This window comes from Leopardus geoffroyi, chromosome D4 (assembly GCF_018350155.1).
Source record: "Leopardus geoffroyi isolate Oge1 chromosome D4, O.geoffroyi_Oge1_pat1.0, whole genome shotgun sequence".
NCBI lineage: Eukaryota > Metazoa > Chordata > Mammalia > Carnivora > Felidae > Leopardus > Leopardus geoffroyi.
In genome coordinates, this window is record NC_059342.1 from 50,630,420 (window position 1) to 50,643,332 (window position 12,913).

The 12,913-nt window shown below is 35.6% G+C and overlaps 1 protein-coding gene and 1 pseudogene across 1 annotated transcript in view; one reads left to right on the forward strand and one right to left on the reverse strand.

Moving 5' to 3' along the window:
- LOC123593748 (putative exonuclease GOR) overlaps nt 1–12,913 on the reverse strand; it is a 41,725-nt gene that overhangs the window by 23,782 nt on the left and 5,030 nt on the right. Inside the window, exons 2-5 of the mRNA XM_045470149.1 lie at nt 12,403–12,492; nt 9,842–10,049; nt 9,266–9,384; nt 7,698–7,850 (exon numbers count right to left, since the gene is read on the reverse strand). Coding sequence (XP_045326105.1) covers nt 7,698–7,850; nt 9,266–9,384; nt 9,842–10,049; nt 12,403–12,492 — 570 coding nt within the window. The remainder of the gene's footprint in view (nt 1–7,697; nt 7,851–9,265; nt 9,385–9,841; nt 10,050–12,402; nt 12,493–12,913) is intronic.
- LOC123593552 lies at nt 1,278–2,658 on the forward strand (annotated as a pseudogene).

Genomic DNA, 12,913 nt, shown 5'->3' on the forward strand with positions numbered 1-12,913 from the left:
AAACCAGTTATTAATCATACAGTTTATAACAAAAAAATTATGAGTTATGTAAAGAAACAAAAAAGTGTACCTCATACAGAATAAAAACCAGCCAAGAGAAAATGTCCCTGAGAAAGTCCACATTTTGGACTTTAAATACAAAGACTTTGTAAATATGTTTTAAAAATGAAAGAAACTATGTTTAAAGAAGCAAAGAAAATGGGGTCTTGCCACATGGACAACATGAATAAAGAGAAATTTTAAAAATAAAAAGTTTTTAGGAATTCTGGAGCTGAAAAGTGTAAAAATTTTTATCAGTACTCTAGGGGGTCCACAACAGATACACTAGATGGTTATTTGAATTCACATGAGAATTAATATTGGTAAATATAACTTTATAGGAAAATATCAAAGAATATATGTGTTCATATGTAATTATTTTCTCCTGTTTTAACAATGGCATAGAGCAGTAATTACAAAATTGTGTTGATAGGCTTATATAATGTTATAATCCATATAATAATAATGGTATAAAGAAGGGGGTAGGAAACATATACTGGAACAAAATTTTTATAGGCTATTGAAATGAAGGCAGTTTTAATCTGAATTAGATTGTTTTAAATTAAAATGGTAAGTGTAATCCTAAAGGCAAAAAGTAAGACAGTAACTAAAAAAATATAGCCAAAGAAATGACATGGGCATTTAAATGATACCCTAGAAAATATCTATATAACACTAAAGAAAGCACTAATTATAGAGAAAATAAAAAGACACAAGACATATAGAAAACAAATAGCAAAACACATGATGTAAATCCTCTTATTGGTCAGTACTTACTAAATGTTAATTGATTAAATACTCCAACTGAGGGAAGAGACTGGAAGAATCATGAAAAATATGTAACTCTACACTGTATACAAGGTAGACACTTTAGATCTTTAAGTAATATCTGCACCCCACACAGGGCTCAAACTTACAACCCCAAGATCAAGAGTTGCATGCTCTACCAACTGAGCCAGCCAGACACCTCTAGATAGACACTTTAGAGTCAAAGACCAAACAGGTTGAAAGTAAAGGAGAAAAAAAGATGTACTTTGTAAATAGTAAAATATATGTGAAGTGGCTATGCTAGTATCAGACAAAGTAAATTTTTAAAACAAAAGTTGTTACTAGAGACAAAGACATAATGATAAGAGCCAATCCATCAGGGAGACATAACAATTATTAACAAATATGCATTTAATAACAGAGCAGCAAAATACAGAAAGCAGCAGCTGACAGAACTCAAGTGACAACAATTCAACATTAAGAATGGATACCTAAAGTTTCTCTCTTCTCCAACCATCCAAGATGCTGAAAGGAAGGAATGTCAAGGAGAGGAAGGTGGCCTGGTGCCTGCTGTTGTGAAGAAGCAGGAGGCCAAGAATTTAGTCAATCCCATTTGAGAAAAGGCCCAAGAATTTTGGCATCCGACGGGACATTCAGCCTAAAAGGGACTCACCCACTTTGTCAAATGGCCTTGCTACATCTAGCTGCAGCAGCAAAGGGTTATTCTCTATGAACGTTTAAAAGTGCCACCTGTAATTAGCCAGTTCACCCAGGGCTTGGACCACCAAACAGCTACTCAACTGCTTAAACTGGCCCACAAATACAGACTAGAGATAAAGCAAGAGAAGAAGCAGAGATTGTTGGCCCAGGCTGAGAAGAAAGCTGCTGGCAAAGGGGATGTCCCCACTAAGAGGCTGCCCATCCTGTGAGCTGGGGTTAATACTGTTACCACCTTAGTGGAGACAAAGAAGGCTCAGCTGGTAGTGATTGCACATGATGTGGATCCCATTGAGCTGGTTGTCTTCCTGCCTGACATGTGTCCTAAGATGGGGGTTCCCTAGTGCATTATCAAGGGGAAGGCCAGGCTGGGTTGTCTGGTTCACAGGAAGACTTATACCACTGTCACCTTCACACAGGTTAAGTCAGAAGACAAAGGAGGTCTGGCTAAGCAGGTGGAAGCCATCAGGACCAATTGAAAAGACAGATATGATGAAATCCACCCCCACTGGGGAGGCAATGTCCTGGGTCCAAAGTCTGGCTTGCATTGCCAAGTTGGAAAAGGCAAAGGTTAAAGAAATGGCCACCCAACTGGGCTAAATGGATGCTGAATTTTCTGTACATAAAGCAATAAAAAGTTCTCTTTCAGCCAGTGTCAAAAAAAAAAAAAAAAAAAAAAGAATGGAGACCTCTATACCATACTTCAATAATGGAAACAAGTCAAATGGTGAAGAAAATAAAATATTTCAACAACACTATGAATCAACTATACCTAGAAGACATCTATAGAACACTCTGTGCAACAATAGCAGAATATATAATGTCTCTCAAGCAGATAGAGAACATTTTCCTGAACAGATCATGTGTTAGGCCATAAAATAATGCTCAATAAATTTAAAAGGATTTAAATCACAGAAAGTATGTTCTCTGATCACAATGGTATTAGATTATAAGTCAACAACAGGAAATTTGGGAAATTCACAAATGTATGGAAATTACACAGTGGGGCAAAGAAGAAATCACAAACGAGGTTTACAAATTGAGATGCATTTAAGTGGAAACACAACATACCAAGCCTTTTGATTAGAGAATAATTCCTATTGTAAATAGCTTTACTAAAAATAAAATGGAAATTAAAAACTTTGCCTTCCATCTTAAGAAACTAATTTTAATAGTAAGCCAAACCCAAAGAAAGCAGGAAAGAAATGATAATGAGTAGAAATAAATGAAATGAAGAATTTTCTAAAATGGAGATAACTAAAAAAGCAAAAGTTGGTTCTTTGAAAAGGTCGACAACATTGACAAAACTTTGGCTAGGCTAAGAAAAAAGAAATAAGACTCAAATTACTAAAATCAGTAATGGAAGAGAAGGCATCACCACACAATTCACAGAAATAAAAAGAATGATAAAGAAATACTATGAACAAATATATACCAATGTATTATAAAATTTAGATGACATGTGAAATTTTAGAAAGATAAAACTTCATGAAATTGACTCAAGAGTAGACCTATGAGATGAACTGGCAATTAAAAAAATATCCACAAGCCCAGACCTCATTGATGAATTCCCCTAAACATTTAAACAAGATTAAAAAAAAAAAAAAAAAAGGAATAGTAACCATTCATAAGATCTTCCAAAAATTAAAAAAGGGAACATTTTACATCTCATTCTATTAGGTCAATATAACCCTGAGACTCCAAAAAAAAAAAATAAATAAATAAGTTACTACAAGCAAAGAAAGCTACAATGTCCATCACTAGAATAAAGAAAATGTGGTACCACAAGTAATAAAGTATTATTCAGCTGCCAAAAAGAATGAAATTCTGATATGTGCTACAACATGAATAAACTATGGAAACATTACACTAAGTCAATGAAGCCAGAAACAAAAGGACAAATATTGCATGACTCAACTTAGATGAGGTACCTGTAGTAAGCAAATTCACAGAGACAGAAATTAAAATAGAGGTTACCTGGGGCTGAGGGGGGGAGAGAAGAATGAAAAGTTATTCATTATCTTAATAGGTACAGAGTTTCTATTTGGGATGAAGAAAAAGCTCTGGAAATGGATAGTAGTGATGGTTAAACAACATTGTGAAGGTACTTAGTAACACTGAATTGTGCACCCAAAATGGTTAAAATGAGAAATTTTATGTCATGCATATTTTATCACAATAAATATAACAGTAATGGGGTACCCGGGTGGCTCAGTTGCTTGAGCATCCAAGTCTTGGTTTCAGCTCAGGTCATAATTCCAGGGTTGTGGGATGGAGCCCCATGTTGGGCTTCATGCTGAGAAAAGTAATATTTAAAAAAAAATTACAGACTCGTGTCTGTAGACCTAATTAACATTGACACAAAAATTCTAGCACACTGAGTCCAGCAACATAAAAAGACTATACACCGTGACCAAGGGTGTTTATCCAAGAAATGCATGAGTTTAAGATTAATAAAAAAACAAACCTACAACAATGTAATATACTACATTAATTGAATATAGACAAAAACTATATGACATCAAGAGATAAGAAAAAAGTATTTAAAAAAAGTCAAGATGATAAGACACTTAAACTAGGAATAGAAGGGAACTTCCTCAAATGATAAAGGACATGTAAAAAAAACAACAACAACTAAAAAACCACCTACAGTAACCACTGTACTTAACAGAGAAAGACTGAAAGCTTTCCTCTTAGGAAAAGGAACAAGACAAGGATGCCCCCTCTTACCACCTCCACACAATGTTCTACTGGAAATTTATGCTACAGAAATCAAGCAAGAAAATGAAATAAAATATATACAGATTGGAAAGGAAAGAGTAAGACTGTGTCTATCTGCAGTTGATATCATCTTCTTTGAAGAAAATCCCAAGGAATTCACTGAAAACTATTAGAGTTAATAAATAGGGGCGTGGCTGGGTGGCTCAGTCAGTTAAGTGTCTGGCTCTTCACTTTGGCTCAAGTCATGATCAAGGTTTTTGAGTTCAAGCCCCTCATTGGGCTCTGCGCTGTGTGTAGCCTGTTTGGGATTGATTCTCTCTCTCTCTCTCTCTCTCTCTCTCTCTCTCTCTCTCTCTCTCTCTTTCTCTCCCACTCTGTCCCTTTCCCACTTGTGCATGCTCTCTTTCTCTCTCTCTCTCTGTCTCAAATAAATAAACTTAAAAAAAAAAAAAGAATAGGCATATAAGGGTTCAAGACACAAGATAAAAAGTATTAATTGTATTTTTGTACACTGGCTATGAACAATCTGAAAATAAAATTACAAAAATAATTCCATTTATAATAGTGTTAATACAGTATCTAGGAATAAATTTAACAAAAAAGTTAAAGACTTATACTCTGAAAATTACAAAACACTGTTGAAAGGAATTAAAAGATAAAAAAAAAAAAACCACAAGACATTCCATGTTCATGGTTCACAAGACTTAATATTGTTAAATGACAATCCTCCACAAATTGATCTAGAGATTCAAAGCAACTGCTATCTAAATTATAATCCAGTATTTCTGTAGGAAATACAAGCTGAACCTAAAAGTTATATGGAAATGCCAGGGACCCAAAACAGTTTAAAAATTTTAACAAATATGGAGGAGTCATGTTTCCAACTTCAATACTTACTACAAAGCAATAGTAATTAAGATTGTGTAATACTGGTATAGGATAGAAATAGAGATCAATGTAATAAAATGAATCCAGAATTTATGTTCATTTATATCTAGTATTTATGATCAACTGATTTTTGACAAAGGTGACAAGACAATTAAATGGCAAAAAAATAATCTTTTCAACAAATGTGCTGTGACAATTGGATATCCACATTCCAAACAATGAATGTTTGGACCCCTGCCTCATACTTTATGTAAAAATCATTTAAAAAAGTGAATCCTATGCCTAAATGTAGTAACTAAAATTGTAAAATTCTGAGAAAAAATAAAGTAGTAATAAATCTTTGTTATCTTTGTTTCTTAGATAGGATACCAAAATCACACGTGACAAAGAAAAACAGATGAAATGGAATATATCAAAATGAAGAACTTTTTGTAATGCAAATGATCCAGTCAAGACAGTAAGAATACAACTCAAAGAAAAAATATTTGTAAATACTGTATCTACTAAGACACTTGTATCCAAAATATATATAGAACTCTCAAAACTTGATAAAAAGACAACTAAAAATATATGAAAAGGAACTGAACATATGTGTACAGACATATCCAAGAAGACATATAAATGGCCAAAAAGCACAGAAAAATATGTTCAACATCATTAGGCATTAGGGAAATCAAAATCACAATCAGATACCATTTCATGCCCAATAAGTTGGCTCCACAAAATACAGGTAACAAGCACTAGCGTGGATGTGAAGAAACTAGAACTGTTCACATCACTGATGGGCATATACAACAGTGTAGCTACTCTGGAAAACGGTTTAATATTTCCTCAAAAAGTTAAATATAGAATTGTCATTCAACCCAATTATATGCTCAAGAGAAACATCATCATCTGTTGACACAAAATCTTACAATGTCCATTTATGTACAAATGTTCATTAATAACCAATAAATGGAAATAGCCCGAATGTCCATCAACTGATGAACAGATGTGTATATCCATAAACCAGTCTCATTTGGCAAGAGGAAATTAAGTAATGATGCATACCACAGTATGGATGACCCTTGAAAACAGTATTCTAAGTGAAAACATTAAGCTGGTCACAACAAAATCCCTTATTATCAGATTCCTTATTCTAGAAATGTCCAGAAGAGCAAATTACAGAGAAGGTAAGTGAGTGGCTGCCCAAGGCTAGGAGATATGGAAGGCTAGGGGAGTGACAGATGAACGGTAACAGACGATCTCTTTGGGGTGATGGAATTGTGTTAAGATTAATTGTAGTGATTGCACAAGTGGTTGATTTGAGTATATATACTCAAAGTCACTCCAGTGTACACATAAAATGGGTGAATTAATAGGGTATGTGAAGTATATCTCAATGAAACTGTTAATAAAGAGAATCTTCTGAGTCCTTCCTCACTCTTAATACAAGAATCTGTTATGATGACAACTTCACTTATATCCCCAATGTTTCTAGCAACTGGCAGCTCACTACTCTCTAAGAAACAGCAATTTTATGGGCAGAGGTGTCAGTTATAAAGATCTTCCTCACAATTGGGGTAAGATTTGCCTCTCGTTGCTTTCACTCATGGTCCTTTTCATAACCTCCCAGAGAAGTGGGAATTAGCCTCAACCAAGCCCAAATCTAGTGTTCAGATGTGTGTTTGTCTAACAGTATTTAAAATATTAAAAATTTTAATATTTAAAATATTAAAATACTTTAACATAAGAAGTCTTCGAGGACTAGAAATCTGTAAATATTGACCTTGAATTGCCAAACTGCAATTATCAGATGGAGCTGAGTAGTGTCTTTCCCCTTTAGATTGCACTTATTGTGTGTATGAGCCATAGTTCTCTGACTCCTTATTACTCCCAGAGTCCACAAAGGCTTTTGAAGATATGCATGGGGACAGGAGCTATGGTTATTGCTCCTCATTTGTAAGGTTTCATTTTGGGAAAAAAAAGGCTTTGAGTAGATTTGCAAAGACAAGTGCCTCCAAGAGACCAGATCTGGCCCATAAATGAGCATAAATAGTGGTATGTAATAGGGAGTAGTGGGGACTATGGCTCACTTGACAGTATATGCTTCATATAAAGGAGGGGAGACACTGCTCAGATTAATATACTATTGGCCTTGACAAGTGGGCGCCTGAGTGGCTCAGTCGGTTAAGCACCAACTTAGGCTCAGGTCAGGATCTCAGGGTTCATGAGTTCAAGGTCCACTTCAGGGGAACCCTGCTTCTCTCTCTCACCCTCTCTCTCTGCCCCTTGTGGGATTCTCTCTCTCTTGCTGTCTTTCTGCCCCTCACTCACTTGAGCCCCCCCCAGAAATAAAAAATTAAAATTAAAAAAAAAAGAAAATTATAGGACTAAGACAGTTTTTGTCACTAGAGTAACCAGGGTACTCTTTACAACTTAAGGATAGCAAAAAGATCCTCCAGGAACCAGTCCCACAGCCTGGTTTTGAAAAAGGGGAAGAGAAAAAGAATAAAGTTGTTTCTTGAGGTTTTTTTTTTTTTCAATATAATATTTTTGAAGTGTGTGTCTTCAGATATACTGACCTTGTTAACAGCCTCATCCTCTGTTTTATAAACTGTCAAATACTTCTCAACGAAGAGGTTGACATAGCGTTGTCTTACTTCCTCAGGGACTTTGACAGAGGATTCTGATGTGACTAAAGCCCGCTTCCGATGAGCCACTTTGTATTTCGGCATCTTGTTAAACAGAGTTGTTGATTAGCGAAAAGAAAAACACATGTCTCTGTTTAAAATTCCTACTATGTGTAGGAAACAAGTACAACTATCTCAGGTAAGTTCTATATCAATTAAATTCAAAACTAATTTAAAGTTACAAATTCATTAAAAATAAAGTAAATAGGAAGGCGCCTGGTTGACTCAGTCTCATGGTTCCTGAGATCAAGTCCTGCATCGGGATCTGCACAGTGAGGAGCCTGCTTGGGATTCTCTCACCCCCTCACTCTCTGTCCCTCTCCTGCTTGCACACATGTGCTCTCTCTCTCTCTCAAAAAGAAACATTTAAAAAATATAATAAATATAAGGCATAACGTTACCTACACTCACAAAAGGGAGCCATGCGGATGCGGAACCAGTGAAGCTACCTGTGAGTACCGCATTCTAGCTGACCCGATTACTCAAATCATCTCTCTACTCTCCACAGCCAGAATCTTAGAGCTCTGGTGTGCTCTTCTCAGCAAATAGGAAAGTTTGTCACGTACCATTCTTAAGAAGAATTTATGTCCCAATGTCAGTTACCATTTCACAAAGAAAAATGCTCAGATTAAATAAAAGTTATCAAAGATTTATACATACTCAATATTGTCAGTAATATCCCAGCTATAAATAATGTTAGCATTCCTTTAGAAGAACTTATTGATACTTTGAGAACTGTACAATCAGTGAATCTGTCTCACTTTTGGGGGGGAGGGGGTAAAAAAAAGTTACACTTTCCTGTAGTTGTTCCCTTGAAGCACAAAGATGTTTTAGGAGGGAGAAATCCTTAAAAGTGACAGGTAGTTTTCTGCTGAAGAATACTTAGTAAACAGAAAAAAAAAGTAATTGCCACAAATAGGAGAAAAATTACTAAGGAGGGACTGCCATCACTGATGGCATAATTTATGAAAGGTCCACCTGCCTCTCTCTCTCTCTCTCTCTCTTTCACATACACACACATATACACCCCTCACTGGATGTCTCTTGAAAGGTATATTCCAACGTGAAACTTTCCTTTGAAAAAAAAGTTGAGGAGTCTTAATCAGAGCCACTGAAGTTTTACGTCTAAAATATGCCTAATATTTCCAGGAACAGGATAAACAACATAGCTCAATGTGGACACACAGACACAAATCCCATCATAAAATGACAATAACTATCTGACAGTAACTAGAAAAAGCTGAAATTTCTCTCTGGTGTCTGCCATGTATCTGAAGGAGGGATCTCCAGGAAAAAAAAATAAATATATTTTGTTAATATAAAATATATTTTTATATAAAAATATTTTTATATAAAATATAATTATATATATATATTCAATCTCCCAGGACCTCTATATGTAGACAGGTAAGTTGATTATTAGCACTAAAATTCTGGCCTTCAGACCTAGTTTATAATACCTTTACAGGAAAAGCAGCAACACTTTTCACAGGAATGTGTGATCTGCTTGGTTTTGCATTTGGCTTTTCCCTTGATAGAAATACATCCTGATGAAGTTTGTTTGATGTAAGTGAATTTTCTGAGATGTTTCAATGACAAAAAAAAAAAAAAAAGAAAAGAAAAAGAAAGAAAGGAAAAAAAAGGTAAGAGTTAATGACATTAGCCTCAGATGATTAGAGTTTAATTATCAATTCAAGGTTTCATAATACTTCCTTTACAGACTCTATTTTTTTCTTGAAACAAAATGTAAACACAAAAAATTCCCAATAGCTAACCCCAGTATCATCTATAAGAACAAATTTAGATAATTTATAAAGCAATTCACTTTATGTAGAAATGCTTATAAGGTATTACCATCTATAGCTTAGCATTTAGGGACAAACAGCATACATTATATAAATATCATGCTAATCATATTTTTCACATAAAGTTCCACGTGAGTGACTCAGCTATAATTGGTAATATATGGATTTCATAGGAAATGCTTTTTAAAATAAGGTAAAATCCCATTTCTTGACTAAGTGATTTCCTCATACCTCCTGAGACTCTCCTTTGGGTCTGAGAGACTGGACACGCAAATGTAGTTTTCTTTTGTTCTGAAGTGGCAGCAACAAAAGCCTGCCCACTCTTTATGTCAGCCGTGATCTGTGCGGCCTGTTGCTGGGCACGAAGGATGCCAGGGCGACTCATCAGTGGTGCCACTGGCTCCCTGAATGGGCTAAGGATGTCTTTACTGGTTGGAACCTATACAGCATCAACACAAAACGGAAGAATGATTTTAAGAAGTTTTAAAAAGACTGATCATTTCACTATCTCTTTTTGCACAAAGGCTTGTGGAATGGACTACATTTATAATACCCCATGTGATTCAACACACACACATAAGTGGAGTATCCCCAGAAATATGCAGAGATAAAACTGAACCTTTGAAGCATTTAATTTAGTAAAACTTTTGTGAACTGAGAGACATTAATTCTCATATGAAAATGACACTTCACTTTGTATGAAGGTAAAAGTGTTAATCAAACTGCTAACAAGACATATCTGACCAAAGTGACTAGAATTAGAAGTTAAGGAAAGAATTCTTTAGGTAACCAGGCTTAAGTATCAGGTGACTCATAAAGGGAGAAACAGCAGGCTAGCATCAGACTTCTCTACAGCAACATTCATTACAATAAGAGAATGAAGGCGTGCCTGGGTGGCTCAGTCAGTTAAGTGTCTGACTTTGGCTCAGGTCATGATCTCACAGTTCTTAAGTTCGAGCCCTGCATCCTGCTCTGCACTGACAGCTCAGAGCCTGGAGCCTGCTTCAGATTCTGTGTCTCCCTCTCTCTCTGCCCCTCCCCCGCTCATGCTGTCTCTTTCTCAAAAATAAGCATTAAAAAAAAATAATAAAAAAAGAAGAGAATGGAACACCAGAATGTGTAGCTTGATTAGTAACAAATGTCCTATAAAATGTCCTACATTTGTAGGAAATGTCCTACAAAACAAGGAAATAAAATTTCACCCAGATTGACAAGGTTTTTAAAAATATTTAATACCCATTTTTGGTCAAGGTTTGTGGGAAGGGAACTCTGAGACACCACATAGGAATGTACACTGTCACAATCCTTCTGGAAGGCACTATGGCAATATACTTTTAAAATGTTAAAACTATCTTCCTTTGTCCTGTTGCTTACTATTTGTGAGAATTTATTTTAAGGCGGGGGGGGGGATCACTGATAAAACCAACCAATACTTAAATAGAAGAATGGGGGGGGAGTTACATAGCAAAGTAAAATGAAAACTATAAACACTGTATCATTTGCCAATAAAGGAAAATAATGTTCCCAAAAATTTTTTCCTAAGAGAAGGGGAAAGAAATGATTTTCGTAAGTACCTATATATCTGATCCTTGGATACTAAATATCACCATTTCACAGATAAAGGAAATAAAGCTCTGATAAATTAAATAACTTGCCCAAGGACATCCAACGTCAACAAAGAACTAGAATCCAAGTTCTTATTTGTGACTTGGGAGCATAAACTCTTTTGATGTCATGCAGAACATTCTGTTGTCAGTGTCTACCAAGTGCAAATAATACAGAGAATTGAGCAGAGAAATAAAGCTTGTTAAATGGCACTTTTTAACACAGAAGTGTTAAAGGAGTACTACTCACACCAGTGCCTTTTAACTTCTTTACATGCCAGCATTTACCATGTTACAAGAGATTTACATGATTTTGAGAATCTACAGTCGATTCCCCTTATTCACCACACTTCTGTTCTATAGAGTCCCACAAACAATCAGTTAGTGAATACTGAACCGTTGCTCCTAGGGCATATACAGAGTCAGGTTCAGGTGAGTCTCTGATCACACTTTTGCCAACCAATCAATAACCTAACCTTGCTTTCTGTGTGTTTCTGTTTAAAGACACCTTAGTTAGTACATATTGCTGGTTCATGAACATTGAATTCGTAGTCAATAGCACTGTAACTTATGCTTATAAAAAGCTTATGTAACACATCTCTGTAAGGCAGACTTCTTGCTCTTAGGAACACTGAATGACCCTATATTTGGGGGCCATTTTAAATAGCAAAATCACCAACAAACAACACAAACATGCAAAGAACGCGGCACTAAATAGATTGAGAAAAGGACATATGTTAACAGCATGAGAACTAAAACAAGAAGGCAGTATTGCCTTGTTCAGCCTTAGCTGAGAATGTGTGTGGGAGGTAATTTTTTTGCCATGACACAGGCCTACAAAGGTCCCCCAAAACACGAGTCATGATTTTAAGGTTACAAATTAACTTCAGTGAAGAGAAGAATTTGCAAATGCAGAATCTGGAAATACTGAAGATCAACCATAGTCATTTTGGTTAGAAGTCTATGTGGTAACAACATCCCTGCTTTTCATGAAAATGTTAGATAATGGGGGAAAAAGTGAATAATGTGGAAAACGCTTACAAACAGAGATCAAGTTAATGAGTGTACACTTGTGCCCCCAGGTGGCTAACAAGACACTAAGTATTGGAATACACTTAAGGCTCAAAATGGCAAGGCATGCATTTTATAAAATAACGTGCCCCGTAAGACAGGAGCTAAGGAACTCACATTGAACTTGGCAATGTGTGCAATTCTCTTTTTGGGTCCAGAAAGGTTTTGATAATACAACTTATCTAATCCCGTTTGCTTTCCTGAAGCCTAGTGGGAAAAAGATCAGAATTACCCAATTTCAGCAGACTACAGGCATATTTAGCACGTTTCCTGAAGAGCCACAGGAATCCAAGCTATAAAATACTAGGCAACTTATTAAGCAATAATTCACACAAAACGTAACTTGAATAATTTGACATGCATACACGACTACAGAGGATTCCTCTAAGCTGGGAAATCAACTGTAACCATGTAATACCATGGCTTCTGCAGGCTGTTGAGTCTACACGACACTATAGCCAGCCAATTGTCAAGGTTTTCACCTTGTTGTTCTAATAGATTATTAGCCCCAAGTATTAGAGCGTATATATTAGATACACCCGTTATATAATTTCTATTTCTACAGAGGGCAGAATAGAGTATGCGTTTAAGGGAAATGCCTTCAAATTTAGGAAAAGGATTTACAAGA